This window comes from Nothobranchius furzeri, chromosome 12 (genome assembly GCF_043380555.1).
Source record: "Nothobranchius furzeri strain GRZ-AD chromosome 12, NfurGRZ-RIMD1, whole genome shotgun sequence".
NCBI lineage: Eukaryota > Metazoa > Chordata > Actinopteri > Cyprinodontiformes > Nothobranchiidae > Nothobranchius > Nothobranchius furzeri.
In genome coordinates, this window is record NC_091752.1 from 9,791,673 (window position 1) to 9,809,576 (window position 17,904).

A 17,904-nucleotide genomic window follows, 5' to 3' on the forward strand; every position below is an offset into this window, starting at 1 on the left:
TATGGAGCTGTAGAGCTCCTCCCAGCACCAGTGAGTAATAGAGTAACCTTGTTCTTTCTTTCAGAGCAACACGGCACACAAACAACCATTAATCCCCCACAGCTCTAAATGTTATTTCTGATGTTGATCAATAACATCCCTAAAATAGCCGAGTCAGACAGCAGCTCGAGATGAGGAAAAGCTGCTGAAGGAATAAAAACCAGCCCTGTTGCTGTTTCTCCTCAAACCTTCAGAGCCAGAGGCTCGGTGCGGAGTGAGCACTGGAGCTGGTAGCAGCAAACATTCACTTCTTAGACGTGTTTTATGTCCTTTGTGCAGCTTCAGGGTTACTGAGCCAACTCTCTCCACATCTTATAATCACGCACGTGTTTCAGATGCTGACAGCTGATTTTTTTTCCCCACTCTGACTTTCTGGCTGTCACTGCCAGAAGAAGAAGAAGTTTGCTGTCATAGCAGCAAATAGTTTGTAGTTCGACGTGTTCCTGGATCCTTGTTCTGGCGAAGCTGACCTCTTTTTACTCGTAATCTTCTGAGAGGATCAGTGAAGATCATCACCGTTAATGTCCAGAAGTTTAAGCTTCAAAGACTTTTTCTTTCCTTCCTCTTTTATTTTACTCGTCTTTTATTGAAGAAGCATGGTGAATATTACAGTTACTCAGTTATATGTGCAACCGAACCTGGTTATGGGTGGAGCCAAGATAAGTACAGGTTATTTGAGTTGATCGTTTAGCCTTACAAAATAAAAGCGTAATATCTGTACGTACTAACAGAGTTCACAAGACGTCCACTCTGACTGGTTTGAGTCACTTTCTGTCCATTTGGACTGTATTCTATAGAAATGAGAAGGAAACCTTCTCCAACATTTGTCCAGCCCTCTGTTGTTGGTGGTTCCATCTCTTCGTTATGGCTTTTTTACTTGCTGCCAGCAATCTTTCCTCTTTACATCAACTACTTTGGATTTCTAGATTCAGAAAATGGTTCCACTTAAATCGTAAAATAAAGAGAAGAGTTCCAGAAAATCCGGGCTCGGTGGTTTGTCTAACTCGAGTCAATGAGCCTCTCGTTTGTACAGAGCCGCTAAAATCGCTGTGCTAAGAGTTGATGTTCAGACACAACAGAGGTCTTTCACGTCTCCCCTTTAGGTGAAGATGAGTAAATACACTTTCCTGTGAGAGGCAAGAAAAGCATTACGTTACATCTGAAGGATGTCTGAGCTGCAGGCTGCAGAACAAAGTTCTTTGCAGATGATGTGTTTCTGTTGGCCTCTTCAAGCCATGACCAGTGAACAGCATCATCTTCCAAATGTAAGACCACATTCCCATCTGGGAAGAGCAGGAACCTACCCTCCCGAGTGGGGAATCTTTCCCACAAGCAGAGAAGTTCTAGTACCTTGGTGTCTTGATGTGATGGCCGTATGGAGCGATGGAGCTCCTCCTCCTCCTCAGCAGTAGTCAGCTGAGGTTGGTTTAGGGTTAGGGTTAACCTTTTGACTAGGGCCACTTCCTTCTGGATGTTCTCCATCAGTCCTTCAGTACCTAATGATCCTGAAACCCGGTCGTGAGACTGAATCTGCTCTGAGACCTCGTCTCCCAACAGGGATGTAGATCGCAGAGAAGACAGGTTCTGATTCTGGTTTCCTTTCCAGACGATAGTGGACCACTTTGAAGACCAGAGCTGTCCGGTGACTGACCGCCTTAAAGTCTTCTACTGCTGCCAAGTCCCGCCCAGATGGGCCGTCCAGGTATCACACCTGTTCTCCGTACAGACACAGCACAGCTCTTATTTACTTGGAAGAAGGGAAAATGCTCTCCTTTATTATTCTGATCTGTGTTCTACAAAATGATCTACAAATTCTAAAAACTAATTTAACTAAATCTTAACTTTAGACCTTCAACCCAAAGGTCCGATATGAGCTTGGTCGACCAGAACCGGATGTTCTAGGGCGCATGTGTCAGACACGAGGCCCGCGGGCCACATATAAAAAATATATTAAAACTGGCCCGCTGGCCGATTTTACCACAAAGACTACAACTCCTATGATGCTTTGCGGCGTTAGCGCGGCGCCGAAGCGCCCCCTTCTTTGTGTTTTTTCCAGCGTCTGCTGCTGGTGTCTGCAGCTCCGCTGTCTCGGACAAACTAAACACTCCTCTCACTCAGCGCCGAGTTCACTCAGCTAATTTCTGACGTTGAAGCCCAGAAACGGAGATTTTAACCGCTCAGTAATGCGTTCACGACTGACAGAGAAAGTTTTCCAACTAACTTCCAGACAGCTGATATAACTCCAGTGAGAAGCGACCCGCTCAAACCAGCATGACTCTGTGGTTGCTGTCGTTGTTATTTTTCCTCCCCGACACACAACAACGTGGTCAAGCTGCTCAGACATGTTCAGCAGCACAAACCTATGTGAGCACCTGTTGTCATCTAATGTTGTCATTATTATGATGAAGATGAACAAAACAACAGGAGTCTCCTCCTCAGCTCAGATCAACCCCATGATGCAGGTATCTGGCTGGAACAGGTGAGCATCACAGTAAACCAGTGGAGCAAACTGAGCTTTAAATATGTTGGTTTTATGCTCTTTTTCTGCTCCAAAACATGAAAGTTAACAGGTGAGATGTTGCATTTTCATTTAAGATAAAATGATATTTTTATTTTGTTGTTGGCCCGTGAGAAAAGATTTAACCTACAGTAAACAGGAAGTGGAAAGGCTGCAGATAGATGAATAGAATAGAAAATCCCTTTATTGTTCCTCAGTGGGGAAAGCTAGACGTCACAGCAGCGATGACACTTATTACAGGAGAAAAAGGAGAATAAAAATAAGAAAAATGAACAAACAACAAGAAAACATAAATCCTGAATAGATTTTAAAAATGCTGAATGCACAAGTAATGAATACCACTGATGCGTTTTATTCAAAACGGACTTGCTCGTGTGTAATTTGGTTATTCCACATTCAGTGTTAATGCAAAAATACGTTTGTTTCCAAATTAAAAGTTTAAAATTGCATATATGTTGATAAAGAAAATGTGCAAATTTGCCGTCACTTTTTCAAAAAATATTAAGTTTGGCCCTCGACTCCGTCCCAGAGTTTCATTTGGGCCCCGTGTGAGTTTGAGTTTGACACCCCTGGTCTATGGCATCGGTAGGACAAGAGCTGTTTCTAACACCACTGATTAGCCGCTCATTTGTTAGCAATCTGACTAGCTATGAGTCTGAGGAGACTCCACCCACTTTGAGTGATGTCACCTTCAGGTATGATCCTGCCTGTAGATACACGACTCACGGTACAAATAATCTCTAATCTCGTATTTTCTACATTTCTAGGCCCCTGAATCTAAATTAGGACTCGTTCCAGACAAATGCAACAACTCTGCAACTAGTTTGAGACAAAAATTGTCGTTCAAGATTTTTTGCATGATTTCCTGACAGAAGAACGAGGACCTGCAACTCCCATTAGGAAAACGTTTTGAGACGTTTTTGAAACTGCCTTGAGAATGCTGTTAGTCACCAGCAGCTGCAGACCAGTAAGGTACTGGTTTTACTCACTGGGTTTAGTTTGTGGAGAAACTCTCAGCTTTAAAAGCTGCTGTTTCTTAGCTCTGATGAGTCATCCTCATGTCGTCATTGCGTGGCTGTTAGCGTAGATCAAACAAATGCTGCTGCAGAAAGGCATCATAGGAAACAGATCTAAAGGCCTCACGGGGCTGCAGGAAGCAGCTCTAATGGTGTTTAGTTACAGAGCTAAAGAACAAAGATGTGTGAAGATTAAACCCCCAACAGGAAAGAGAACAAACACAGACAAAAGTGATAGGAAGACTTTAGCTTGTCCAGGAGATTAAAGAAGGATGAGCACTGCAGGAAGGGAGAGATCAGCTGGGGAGGAGACATCACCGAGGCAGCGTGTAATAACTGATAACGGCAATAAAGCTGGAATTGAAGAGCGGGAATCAGCGCCTGGGGACTGGAAGTGGGCTGAGGTGGAGGAGGGTTGCAGCAGGAGTTGCTGTGCTTTTTCACCTCACAGCAGAACCGAGGTGTTGATGTAACAAAGGTGGTGTGTGTGTGTGTGTGTTCATGAATAAACATGATTGTTTTGCTCGTTTTCTGCCCGACCTCCATGCTGGTTGGTGAATCATTGTGATAAAGAAGGTTGTGAACATTATGATTCTCCGTGAGCTTCCTGAAGGTTCCATCAATGTTCTCCTCCTCCTGCAGAAGCAACTGGCCGGTCTGCTCATCGACCTCGGCTGCGTCAGTTCAGCTCTCCTCCTGTACGAGAAGCTGGAGCTCTGGGAGGATGTAATCGTCTGTTACGAGAGGCTTGGTCAGCATGGGAAGGTGTGTGTATGCGCACACACACACGCATGCACGCGCACACACACCTGTTCATACCTACCAACTATCATGGGACTTGTTCCTGATAGATTAGCGTTGCATCATCCCTGTACCGAAGCAGGGTTCTAGAACCAAACCCCGTGTGTAAACCAGCTCCCGTTAGCTTTAAGTTTGGTACTTTGTACTTTTTAGCTTGAATTAAGAAAGATTCTCTAATGAGAACGTCGTCCAGCTTGTTTCACCTTTCCAGGATCAGATGACGTAAAATGCCTGATTTATTTTAAATGTACTTCTGAACACACACACACACACACACACACACACACACACACACACACACACACACACACACACACACATACACTCTATCTGCGTTCTCAGCCTTCAGACTGAGAGACCATTTACTACCCGATACTTCCTTGTCCAGACGAGGCCATTTCTCACTGACTTTCAGCTCCAACTCACCGACGCTGAGCGAGTAACTCACAGAGGAGTTAATCTGCTGTTTGATGTGGATGAAGCAGCATCACCCCATACAACCCTCCATATCTCTCCTGTTTTATGGATGTATGGAATCTCACACTCACACACACACACACACACACACTCACACTCTTTATTTCTGAATTATTATGAGTCTATCCGGTCCACTGGAGCACCAAGGTTTTATCATAATCGATAGTGATGCAGAGCTGCTTTCCTCTGAGACACTCATCATGATGCTGTCTATCAGCTGATCGATGGAGCTCTGCTCCTCCTGGTCTCGGGCTTTAAAATGAGGACTTTCGTCCTTTCGGAGGGACACAGAGCTGCTCTCAGGCGGATCTCGGCAGGTTTCTGTTCTAGTGCGTTGAACTGAAGCGCTCAGACTGTGAAAGGTCAGGATTCTCAGACACGCTTTGGTAATTGATCTCTACGTTTTGCTGGATCTCGAACAGGACTCGTCTGTGAGGATCAGGAGGAGCCCCTTTGTTGATCTTTAAGGAATCAGGAGTCCCTTTTCACCAGAAGTCACCAGAAGGGTTTCCGAAGTTAGAGTAGATTCTCATCCATCCTGGAGTAGTTTCACCTCTCATCCAAACAACCGTGGAAGTCCCTCAGCTGTTTGGTTCCTGAGATGTTCTCCTGTCGACTCCATGGACTTTTCATCTGATTTAGCTCAACTTTCTTCATCCTGATTGCTGTTTATCATTTTTTATTTTAGTTTATGGGCCGATGTAAACAACTGATATTTTTTCCATCTTGTTTCCTTTTGAACAAAATCTGCTGATTTCAGAAACATACATGTCAGCATGTATGTTTATATCGGTATCGGTCATCGACCATAACAGCAATATTAATATCAGCTATCGGCCCAAAATGACATATCGGTGCATCCCTTATAATGTTGGATCCAGTTGGAACCACCAGCTTGTTTTCCATGAGCATCAGTTTTATCTTGAAAAGTCATTCGATGACAATGCCCCACCAGCTGGACTATCGTCGAGACGTTGTTGGTTTACACGTGTGGTATTGGGGACAGCGGGTTTTCAGCCGTTCTGCCCAGGGTTGGGTTTGTTGGGTCGTCGCTGGAGCATCTCGCCTCCTGATAGGCTGATATTTATGTCCACTGACTTCCTCCACTCGGATCAGCTGGGGCCCGATAAATGGTAAGTGGTCTGTATTTGATATAGCGCCTTCTAGAGTCCTGTAACCCCCCCAAGGTGCTCTACAACACAATCAGTCATTCACCCATTCACACACATTCACACACTGGTGGGGATGAGCTACAATGTAGCCACAGCTGCCCTGGGGCGCGCTGACTGAGGTGCCACCAGTCCCTCCGACCACCACCAGCAGGCAACGTGGGTTAAGTGTCTTGCCCAAGGACACAAACCTGCAACCTTCCGATTACGGGGCGAGCACTTAACTCCTGTGCCACCGTCGCCCCATGACCATACATTAGCTCTTCTGGAGTGTACTGGTTCTGTTGGAGGGATAAACCTATAACTGGTGCACAGAACGACTAGGAGTGGTTCTGGGTTCTCTTTGGATCTTAGAACTGAGATTGAGTCTGTCATTTAATGATTACAGGTGTGGCAGAGTTACGAGCTCATAGTAGATAATCCACCTAAGGTCAATAATAAACTCCTAAGACTGAAATCAGACCGTAGGAAACAAACGGCAGAGAACAGTTGAAGGTCAGAGGTCAGCAGCCTTGTTGGAGCTTCTGCCTGAAGGAAAGAGGGTGAGTCCTGAACCTAAACTGCTGATAACTACAAACATCTTTAAGGTTTTTGTATTTATCGTTGTTTAAATAAAAACCATCAGATTCCACCAATCTGCCAAACCTCGTTATTGTGGATCAGAACCAGAGAGGCGGATCTGATCCCCGGTCTGTTTCAGACTCCTCCTTTATGTCTGGAGCTCTCGGTGGGCTGCCTGCCAGCTCTTTTATTCGATTACATCCTTCTTCGTCTCCCCAGCGTGATTACCCAGGTTGCTTCTGGCTAATAATAAAGTCTCCTTTCCCCTCCTGTCTTAAACCGTGTGCTGCGCTGCTCCGGCCAACAGGCCCAGTTATGTTCCCGCTGAGGTCAAAACAACAAGGTAATCCATTTGTTTGGAGTGATTTGGTCTCAGTCCAAAGCTGCTCCTCTCTGACTCACACAGACAGAGCAGTGGAACGGTTCAGGATTAGACCTGCTGGACGACACCGCGGCGGTGGCTCCGGGCGAGGCGCGTGGTTACGTTCATGTTTTGGTAAAACCTTACCAGTAAGGTTACATACTGGGACGTTTCCTGTAACAAAAGCTACTGATGCTCTCCATAATAAAACCTTTGACTGCTCCGATTGGACAGCTCCAGCAGACCAGCCAATCAGATCACAGAAACTTTTGTTTAAGTGAGATTTAAATTGGAGAAATGTTCAGCTTCCTCGCAGTGTTGTGATGAGTTCTGTTCCGTTTAACATCAGCTGGTTCCTCTCTGCTCTCAGGCCGAGGAGATTGTGCGCAGAGAGCTGGAGAAGAAGGAGACTCCGAGTCTTTTCTGCTTACTGGGAGACATCCTGAATGACCACCAGTATTATGAGCGGGCGTGGGAACTGTCAGACCGGCGCAGCGCCAGAGCCATGCGCTCCAAAGCTCTGCTGCACCTCAGAAACAAGGAGTTCCAGCAGTGCGTCGACTGCTTTGAGCGGTCGCTGAAAATCAACCCCATGCAGGTACGAACCCTCCTGCACACAGGAAGTGATACCAGAAACCATTCAGATGATGGTTAGAAATCTAGTTTCAGAACTTTTCACACCTTTGTTAATTTGACTGAAACTCAACGGTTCAGAGTCCAAACCTCCGTCTGATCAAGTGTTTTTGGACCTTAAAGCTACAAACTAGTCGCTGGCAGACCAGCCTACACGTGTGGCCCTGACCGTAGACGGCTCCGTCGTGGGGCGGGATCAACGCTCGTCTTTCAGGCTGTCTCCGCATGACGACCCCCCATTACAGATGTCAGTCTACGGAACAGTCCGCCATACGCAGCCGGAGGAGACCCAAATGCATCCTTTTTCTAAATAGGCTGAAAGCTGTTCTAACTAGTCTCTGGAACCCTCACCTCAGCTTTTATTGGTTTGATGGTGTGATGTCATTTCCTGTCACGTTTGTAAATGTTACTGTACATTGTGCTGAAGCTGGAATGAAGGTCTGTATGTATATAGCGCCTTCTTAGGGTTCTACAGCCCCCCCAAGACGCTTAACGATACAATCAGTCATTCACACGCTGGTGGTGATGAGCTACGCTGGAGCCACAGCTGCCCTGGGGCGCACCGACAGAGGCGAGGCTGGCGTACACAGGCGCCACCGGTCCCTCCGACCAGCACCAGCAGGTGTCTTGCCCAAGGGCACAGCGGCAGAATTCTCTGGGCCGGGATCGAACCTGCAACCTTCCCATTACTGGACAACCTGCTCTACCTCCTAAGCTACTGCTGTCCCTGAAATCCATCTTCTCGCCCCCAGTGTTCTGTCCGTTAGAGAACCCGTCAGACTTCACCGGGGTGGAACCCCTTTCCCTAAATGATGGCGGCAGCACATGCTGTGGTCTTCCACCTGAAACCCATTAACGACCAGTCAGACCAAGGGACAGGGTTATGTGATGACATGCAACATGAAGGTTTCCAGGAGACACGTAGAAAACTGCTGAACTGGAGGTTCTCCACCTCTGGTGTTACTGAAGCTGAATAAATTTGTCTTTGTTCTTCAGTAAAAACGTTTTTTTAAATCCAGCCAGCAGCTTTTAGAGCTCTGGAGGAAATCTGTGTTTGGGTAGACTCTCATCTGTCCCTCTGTCTGCAGCTGGGTGTCTGGTTCTCCCTCGGATGTGCCTACATCACTCTGGAAGGCTATGAGGGAGCGGCGAGAGCTTTCCAGAGGTGTGTGGGACTCGAGCCAGACGTAAGAACACACACACACACACACACACACACACACACACACACACACACACACACACACACACACACACACACACACTTGAAATCATCGTTTTTAGTCTTTTATAAACCTAAAGCTTCTGTCTTATTGTTAAAGAGCAAGTCACCCCAGAGTTTCCCCCAGAAAATGAGTTAAGCCTAGCGGCTTCGGCCGTTGGGGGTGGGGGGGTGCACACGTTCCGCTGATGTTTCTCACCAGTAACAGCTGATGGAGGGCTCTAGTGTCGCTGTGCCGTTCGTGTCAGCGGACACGGTCGGGGAGGGGGACGGGGCGGGACATGACGGGGAGGAGGGTGGGAAATGACGCTTAGCCTGGCGGGCTTATAAAGCACTGGGAGAAACCCAGCACCCCCTACCAGATTCTTACTCCACTCCCACTTCCTGTTTGAAAAATGCAACAAATGCTGTTGCCTAGCAGACCGAGACGGCGGAGCTGCTAACAAATACACACACAGGCTCACAACGACATTGTGACATCATACGGTACCAGCTAACGTTCTAGGATACCTCTTAGCCAATAGCGATGGCAGATTTAAATTCAAATGCAGTGCAGAGTTTTTACCTGACAACGGCACAACACTGACAGTTTTAGGCAGAAGATTTAAATTTTAACTAAAATGCACTTAAGTGCAAAACTATTGACTACACGTGTCTGCAGCACGATTAGACACACATTTGTATAGTTTATCAGAAAAATAAAGTTGATTTGGGGGTGACTTGCTCTTTAATGTGCCAAACTCATTTCCTTGAACTTTTCTGGCCCATCCTGGTCCTCCTCCTGTCCTTCAGAATGCAGAGGCGTGGAACAACCTGTCGACGGCTTACATTCGCCTCAAAATGAAGTAAGTGTGTGTGTGTGTGTGTGTGTGTGTGTGTGTGTGTGTGTGTGTGTGTGTGTGTGTGTTTGTTATTGGACAAATCTTTTAACGTGTTGGAGTAAACCCAGCTGCTAATGAGGCAGGCTCAGCCTGGGGGCAATTCCCAACAGGCCACTAGCATGTGACCTGCTGCAGTGTGTCTGTGGAACGGTAGAGGAAACCGGAAAACCTGGGAATGACAGAATAAAACCTAAAGCCGCTCCGCTAGTTCTGAACGTCATTAAGGAACCGGAACAAATCCAGCAGAGACCTGCAAGGTGCTTCATCCCTGAGCTGATCATTGGAGATCCGGTTTAAACCAGATTCTGCCCATTTTCTGTTGGTTTTTAGATGTTTGAACACCTGCAGGATTTCTAGAGAATAAAGTTTGTGTAAAAACAGAAATGGTTCCCTTCTTACCCTGGTTAGCTTCCTGGACAGCCTCTGTTGACAGAAATAGTTTACACCCCTCAGGAGTGATGTGCTAACGGCTAGTCTGAGTGTAGTGTGTTGCTGCTGTCTAACATGATGAATGCATAAAAGATGGAACAGTGGACCAGACCTTCATGGGTTCTCCAGTCCACCGGAGAGGGACGTCTCTGGCCCCTGAAGAACTGAGAGTCCGTATCTCAGCAATAAGATGAGCTCGTTCCCATCGGGCGTTTCTGGGCAGGACAGGGTCATGGACAAGAGGGTTCTGGTGGGTCATTACCCCCTCTAGGTCTTGTTCTTTGGTGATGGAATGATGGAGAGGTGGCCCAACAGGTCAGGTCTTTGTCAGTGATAAGAGTGTCTCTCTGGACTGCAGTGGTAAAGAAGAAGCTGAGCAGAACAAAAGGTCTGGTTTCATTCGACTCTGAACTGTGGTCATGTGATCTGGATCAGGACCAAAATGTTAAGTCTTCTGGCGTCCTGTTTCAGTGAATCTGCCTGGTTTCCTCTGACAGAACCAAAGCCTTCCACACGCTGCAGGAGGCCCTGAAGTGTAACTACGAGCACTGGCAGATCTGGGAGAACTTCCTTGTTGTCAGCACTGACATCGGGGACTTCTCAGAAGCAATCCGGGCGTACCACCGCCTTATGGACCTGAGGGAAAACTACAAAGACATCCAGGTAAAGCAGCGACCAGCTTCTCCGTTTCTGTTGCCTTCACGACCGCCCGGAAAAGTCAGTAGTTCATGATGTTCTCCATCGTTTCTCTAAGTTTTGAGTCAAAGTGTGATTTATGTCCTGATCAGGTCAGACTTCCTGTTTCTTCCGACTCGTTTTGATTGTGATCAAATTAACTAAAGTCATTAAAAACATCAGAGGGAACAAACTCCCTCCTGGTCGCAGCAGCAGAACAGGAACCAGCTGTGAGTGAGTGGAGGATCATCTGCATGGTTCTCCTAAACCAGGAGAACCAGCCGGAGCTTGTGCAGTCGGGATAATCCATTCTCCGTTTCTCCTCAGAAATAATTCTCTTTTACCGGAGAACCCAGTTCAGCTCCAACTCGGCTGGTTCTGACCGACGACAAAAACACTTAAAAGCATTTTTCATCCTTGGTTTTTAATCTGGTTAATCTGCTAATCTGTGATCAGTCTGATGAGAGGAGTGAGATGGAAAAACCCTCCAGAAAATAAATCAAGTCGCTTATTCAAGGATATTTCTGTCATTTGGATGTTTTTTTCATCTACAGTAAGGATCACACATGCAGGTGATGTCATTCAAAGTGGGCGGAGTCTCCAAAAACAGGAAGCATCAGCTGGGTAGATGATGTCTGATGTTTAAACCGAGTCAGATTGAGTCACAATTTATGAGCCTACGTTTGAGTCTCGTCTCCGGTCCTGTCCGAAGCCTCAACATCCCATAATAATGTTTGTGCAGCTCCTTCTCTGACTGGAGTTCTGCAGCAGAAGCAGAACCAGCCACTCTAGGCCTGCATCATATGATCAGTCACGTTTCTCCTGCCCGTGTTTTTCTTTCATTTCTTTAAGCCGAGCTGAGGCGGCGACGCCGGCACGGACCACCATGAATTCCTGTCTTATAGACTGGAAACGGCACCGCCTGGTGCCCCATGGGGTTAAACGGGCGCTACGCCCGCGCTCTGAATCACCTCTTTATTCTCTCCCCATCAGAATCTTTTGAGCAGAAAATAAGAACTGAAATCTGGAAGGTGATCGGTTTGATTCCGGCTCTGCCAGCGTGAGTCGTTCATCCACTTTTTACTCTAATGATGAGACTTTTATCACCGTGATGGACGGAGATGCTGTAAAAAAATAAGACTTATGGATGTCATTTTACTCTGGCCACAGAAAATGGGCCATGGAATGGACCACACCTCCTGATGATGAGCTGTGAATCATCTCCAGCTCCTTTGGTTGTGAGATCCTAGGAAATGTGTCCTGAGGTGTAGACAGGCGGTGAGGACGTGTCCATCAGCGGTCCTCAGCTGCATCCTGCAGGAAGTCTGACGTGATGTTGCTGGGTTTGTCTGCTCCGTGGAGTTGGGCTGATTTATTGCGATCATCAGCACAGTGAAGAACCTCCAAGTGAGGAGGCTGACAGATGGTCCATTAGACTCTGGAGGAAGGTCGTACGAGGAGAGAGGGGAGGTGGTTCAGCTGCTCTGGTGGCCTGTCACATCTCTGTATCTGCATTCGAGGGTTGATTCAGATCTTAACCCACACACCTGTGAGGCAGGGCGGGGCCTGCAGGGAGGAGGTGTTGTGGTGAAGAGGGTCGGGCAGAAGAAGGTCACGGTGCCTGTCCTTGTTCCATGAGATTGAGTTTTGACACCTTAAAAGATCCTGAACACAGGAATGTTTCCTCGTCAGGGGGGTGAGGTTTAGCCTCAGAGGTAGGGCGAAGAGCTCAGACATCTGTGAGGAACTCCTCCAACTCCAGAGGAGCCTGTTGAGGTGGTTCAGGAATGTCCTGACCCCCAGAGGCCTCCCAGGTCGACCAGGACACGCTGGAGGGATTATGTCCCCAGGCTGGTCTGGGATTGTCTTCAGGTCCAGCTGGAGGAGCTGATGGAGGTGGTTTGGGGCGTTTAACGGGACGGTTTGTAATTGGCCTTCCTCTATTGTTCCAGGTTCTCCAGATCCTGGTCCGGGCCGTTGTGGAGAACTTGACTGACAGCCAGGGTTCTCAGGCAGGAGCCTTGGCGTCCAAACTGAAGGAGCTTTTTGGTCGGGTGACATCACGCCACAGCTCAGATGCTGAGACATGGCAGCAGTACGCCCTGCTGTACGGTGGGGGTCACGGCGCCGACCCGGAGGACAACGAGAAGGTGACTCTTAGTAACGTTAGATGATTTAAATCTGTATCTGAATAAATGAAACAACAATAATAACAAATCGGTGCTGCTGTGAAGAGCATCCTGCTTTTATTTGACGTGGTTAGATGCTTTAACCCATGCCAATGTACAGAAGTGGACTAGGTGGAAACAGTTTTTTAGACTTTTACTCTGAAAGGTTATAAGAAAACCTGAAAAAGGTATTTAATGAGTTTTGTTGTCTCTTAAATGTCTCAGATCAGTGAAGAAATATCGTAAAAATGAATAACCCTAACCCCGAAATGATGATCAGATTTGTTCGGAGCCTAGCTGGTCCTCGTTAAATCCTGAATTATCCCAGATTATCATGTTATTTATACAGCGGAGTTTAGCTCCACCTACACCTGATCACTACCAGACCTCTTCAGTAGAGCCAGTCTAACAACACGAGTGGGCTGAAGATCTAAAAAAGCAACACATCCTGCGTCGTTTGAAGAAATTAACCAAGAACCCAAAAGAAGACCTCAAGCTCGTCTCCCCCGGAACAGAAAACTTAATGAACTCTATCTGAAGCAGCTTTTGGTGTTCACTCAGATCGGTGGCGCTGAAACGTCTGCGCGACTCACGAATGCAGCAGGGAAACAGCTTTTGGTCGCAGCACAAACATGACCCAGTCCGTGCACACGTGCACGTATGAGAAGCTTTTTAATTCCTATTGGTTGGATGTTAGATTTGGTCTGTTGGAGCGTCTCATGTTGCTCCTGCAGCAGCAGCAAGTCAAACCGGCTGCTTTAAAAGGCTGAAGGTGAAAATGTGTGTGATGGTATTTGGGACACGCCGGAGGGATTATGTCCCTTTGGTGGATGGCTGCTTATACTGAGCCAGGATCCTCTGGAGGTTTCTTGCTGTTAAAAGAGAGTTTTCCTCTCCACTGTCGCTGCATGCTTGCTTAGTATGAGGATTGCTGTAAAGACTCTGACACTAGTCAGTGACTCGATGCAATTTACTGGGTTCCTTATATAGGAAACTTGTTAGTGATTGGCTTAATGACCTGACCTGTACTGGAATGTTAACTGTGTGAAGGTCCTTGAGACGACTCTTGTCGTGATTTGGCGCTTCATAAATAAACTTGAATTGAATTGGGTTTTTTTACTTGGATTTTGCAGTCACCATCAATGTCAGGTCTTTCTCTCACTCAGGTAGCTGTAATAAGTTATGCGTCTACCTGCTTTCCACAGCACCTGTTTGGTTTTTGTGGCTCAGAGCATCGATCTTCACTTTCACCTTTCTTTCCAGCTGGATCCGACTCCGTCAGGCTGATTAAATAGCCTGTTTGTTTCTTCCAGGCGCTTCAGTTCCTGTGCAAATCCCATCGCTGTGAGGTTCAAACAAGCAGCTGGGAGAAAGATCCTGTTCTGTTCAAGGAGGTGATCCAAAGAGCCGTCCACATGGGAGAAGGTGAGCACCACCTTGCTGCAGACATTACCACCACACGGTCCAGCAGGTGGCGCCGTGCCAGAGCAGGCGAGGGCGGTTATCAGTGCGAGCAGCACAGCTGGTGTGTGTGTGTGTGTGTAGCCTCTTTTGCAAGACTCACTATGCCGGCATGGCGTTGCGTGAATATTGCGGCATTCGTTCCGCCTCGCTTGCGGTAATGGTCTGTCGTATGCGCCCTGTCGCAACAGAGGCAGATGTCATGATGACGTGGGGAGTTATTACTGAGCTCCGGCTGGCAAATTTGTTGAAAATGAAAGTAAACACAGGCAATAAAGTTTGCTTTTTGAACAAAGTCAGCTGAGATGGAAAACTGGAGCGCCGCAGGGCTCCATGAGCCCCTCTGTTAGAGCTGAAGCTCTGATCATCAGAGACTGCACACGGACTGATGGGGACAGACACCTTTAGGAGCTGCTTGTTAAAAAAAAAACTTAACGATCACAACTTCAATCGCAATAAAAAACAAGTTATGTCCAAGATGAACGGTAGTCTGCGGCAGCGCAGAGACCGCCCCCATACCCCCTTTATGCCACCATCACCTAATCGTTTATAAAAAATGCCACGATTGCGCCACATTACTGCCACGGTCTGATCTTATAAACGAGCTTTACCCTCCCCAGGGAACCACGGCAAATCCCGTTTTGCAAATGCTATGGTCCTGTACAAACAGCTAGTGTGTGTGTGCGTGTTTGTGTGTGTGTGTGTGTGTGTGTGTGTGTGTGTGTGTGTGTGTGCGTGCGTGTGCGTGTGTGTGTGTGTGTGTGTGTGTGTGTGTGTGTGATCAGTCACTTTGAGGTTCACACTCAGGCTAAATGTGAAAAAAGTCCCCTACCTCCTAGCCGCTGATAGAAAATAGACAGGGAAACTCTGATTCCCAGACAGGAAGTGACATCATACTTGGAGTTGCTGGAGCATGTGTACTTGTGCTGCATTTATAAGAAGAACCAGAGAATCAGCAGAACACCTGAACCTCCACTGTGGTGGTAGGCGTCTGCATCTTTTGCTGCTAGGGGCTACCCGGTTGTGCCAACATCTGCGTCACGCGTAACGCTTCCTAACCGGTTTGTTATTTAGAAGATCCATAAGCTAAAACTTAAACCACGAGCTGCTCTGCTGGGTTGGATCCATGTGACCGGACTCCAGAAGTAGAGCAAGACAAGAACAGATCAGGCAGAGAGGGGAACGGGCCTCAGAAATCACCTCTGGTTGACCTCTCTGGGCGTAGGGGGGTTGGCAGAAACAGCAGGTATCCTTCCATGGGGGAGACGGACAGTTGCTCATAAACAGCTAACATCAGACTACTCATGCCTACTCATCATCCTCAGTGGTGAAGATGAACATGTTTCTGATTCTGTCTCTCAGTGACGCTCAGCTGCAGTGAGAAGAAGAAGAATCCATCAGAAGCTCTCCAGATGCTGTCCTCCACTCGCCTCAGTCTCCGGAGTCTGGCGTCTAAAGCCAAGGTAGGGTCCAGGAGCTCTGAGCCCACCTCTCCTTAAGAGGAGTGGGTGAGGCTTTGGTTGCTCCTCTAGAAAGCTCCCTCCACCCCTGCATCAGGATGATGGTTTAATACGAGTCCATGACGAGAAGCTCCGCCCCCTTTGATGCTAGAGACCCTTTGCTCGTGATGTCATCAACCTTTATTTGCATAGCACTTTTCATACAAAAGATAATGTAGCTCAAAGTGCTTTACAGATTAAAATGACCCCATATAACCCATGTACCAGACACACACACACACACACACACACACACACACACACAAGCTTAAAAACAATGTTACACATGGGAAAGCCTCTATCTCCATGATGGACGTCCTGGACGACTCCATTGAGCTAGTCCAAAACAAGCTAGCTTGTAGCCTAATATTGCTATTATTTTGTTGCTTTCACAGTAAAATGGTAACGCTCGCTTCATGGCTGGCTGCACTAACGGACACGAATGTGAACCAAATTAGTCTTTTTGTCGAGTAACTTGATGGAGACAGAAGATGGGGCCAAACCGCAGCTGTCATTCAAATGAACGAGCAACGCTCAGTTTTCGGGTTAGCAGCGTACGCGTTTCACCGGCTAAGATTAGCATTCATGTATGTGATGAGAAGGGCAGGTGTGATGTGGTTGTATTACTGGTTTAGAGTGCTTTATGAGGATGTGCCCTTCTGTTCACTATAGTGAATGTGAGATAATAAAATAGCTCCAGTGTTTATTAAACACCATGAGCTTCTCGGTTATGAGGTATCCATCTCCCCCGCCTGGTGTGGGCTGGTCCCGCTGACCCAGTAGAGATCCAAACTTCTTTAGGGCTTAAAATCTGCTCCGGTGTGAGTGGAGATGTCACTTGTCACATACGGGATAAATCCAGCCAAAGTCAGCCACTCAATCCACATGAGCACAGCAGCAGGAGGAACGTGAGCTAGCTAACACATCTCTGTCAGCCCCACCAAGGTGTGCTAAGCCCTCTGACAGGTGACCTGGTGGAAGCCGGGCTGAACTGGTAAAAGAACCACTTTTACCTTCATTCAGTACTCCTGTAGCTTACTGTTGACGTCCACCATGGTGGACCCATGTGATCAGGTGACACAGGTGCGAAGGGTCACTTGCTCAGGTAGACTTAGCTCTAGAAAAAACATTACCCTATATGACCATCAGAGCCTTCTGCTGCTCACCATTTAACAGGAAAGTGGTTGTCATGGTGACCTCAGCAATCTGCAGCTTTAACATTTCTCTGGAATTTGTTCTCGACATTTGTACAGTTTAGGTCAGAACATTAGGACTTGGTGGATTCCTTCATGTCTTTTGTTTTCCAGCAAATGCACACAGACGTGTCCTCGGGACAGGTCCACACCGAGCTGCAGGACGGCGTTGCTGCTCTGGAGCAGCTCATCACGGAGGTGCAGCAGCTGAGTGGGAGGCTGCGCAGCCAATCACAGTGACCGCTCTCAAACACACGCCCCCTTTTCAAACAAGAATCTGATACTGGCGTGGGAACCGGTCCCACACAGAGACTCTTTCAGTGTTTTTATATCTGTGTCCACATTGGAATGTAAAACATCAGAATTAAATGTTTGAACAAAAACAAGATCTGTGTCCGGAGTTCTTATTCCAGCGTGGGGTTGCATCCACCAGTTTGGTTCCTAGTGTCTGAACCTGTTTGGTCTTCCTGGAGGGGACAGTGTCTGGTTTGGGAACCTCAGGGCCTTGTCTGTTGTCTGCAGAAGGTGGATCCGTTGGCGTCTCTGGGACATCGCAGACGCCTTTAGTATGCTTGGGGGCGGTTTGATCGCAGAGTGAACATGATAGGCTTTTGGGTGCATCTTCTCAGTAGGGGTTCAAGTATCTTAAGGTCTTTTGATGGTGGTATGGAGGAAAGATGACTCCGTGGACTTTGCAGTAATGAGGGTGTGACTTTGGTCAGAGGATGAAGAGGAGGTCCCACCAAAACCAGAGCAGGTGAGTTTAAAGGAGACCACTGAGTCCACTGATCTCAGGCTCAG

General features: G+C 47.4%; 1 protein-coding gene across 1 annotated transcript in view; it reads left to right on the forward strand.

Moving 5' to 3' along the window:
- The window catches only part of ttc27 (tetratricopeptide repeat domain 27), a 75,004-nt gene extending 57,515 nt beyond the window's left edge, over positions 1 to 17,489 (forward strand). The window contains exons 11-20 of the mRNA XM_054749986.2: positions 1,646 to 1,741; positions 4,216 to 4,338; positions 7,313 to 7,540; positions 8,664 to 8,762; positions 9,590 to 9,642; positions 10,605 to 10,770; positions 12,735 to 12,932; positions 14,264 to 14,375; positions 15,774 to 15,874; positions 17,218 to 17,489. Of these exons, the coding sequence (XP_054605961.1) occupies positions 1,646 to 1,741; positions 4,216 to 4,338; positions 7,313 to 7,540; positions 8,664 to 8,762; positions 9,590 to 9,642; positions 10,605 to 10,770; positions 12,735 to 12,932; positions 14,264 to 14,375; positions 15,774 to 15,874; positions 17,218 to 17,343 (1,302 nt within the window). The 3' untranslated portion in view covers positions 17,344 to 17,489. The remainder of the gene's footprint in view (positions 1 to 1,645; positions 1,742 to 4,215; positions 4,339 to 7,312; positions 7,541 to 8,663; positions 8,763 to 9,589; positions 9,643 to 10,604; positions 10,771 to 12,734; positions 12,933 to 14,263; positions 14,376 to 15,773; positions 15,875 to 17,217) is intronic.
- Positions 17,490 to 17,904: the final 415 nt, after the last annotated feature.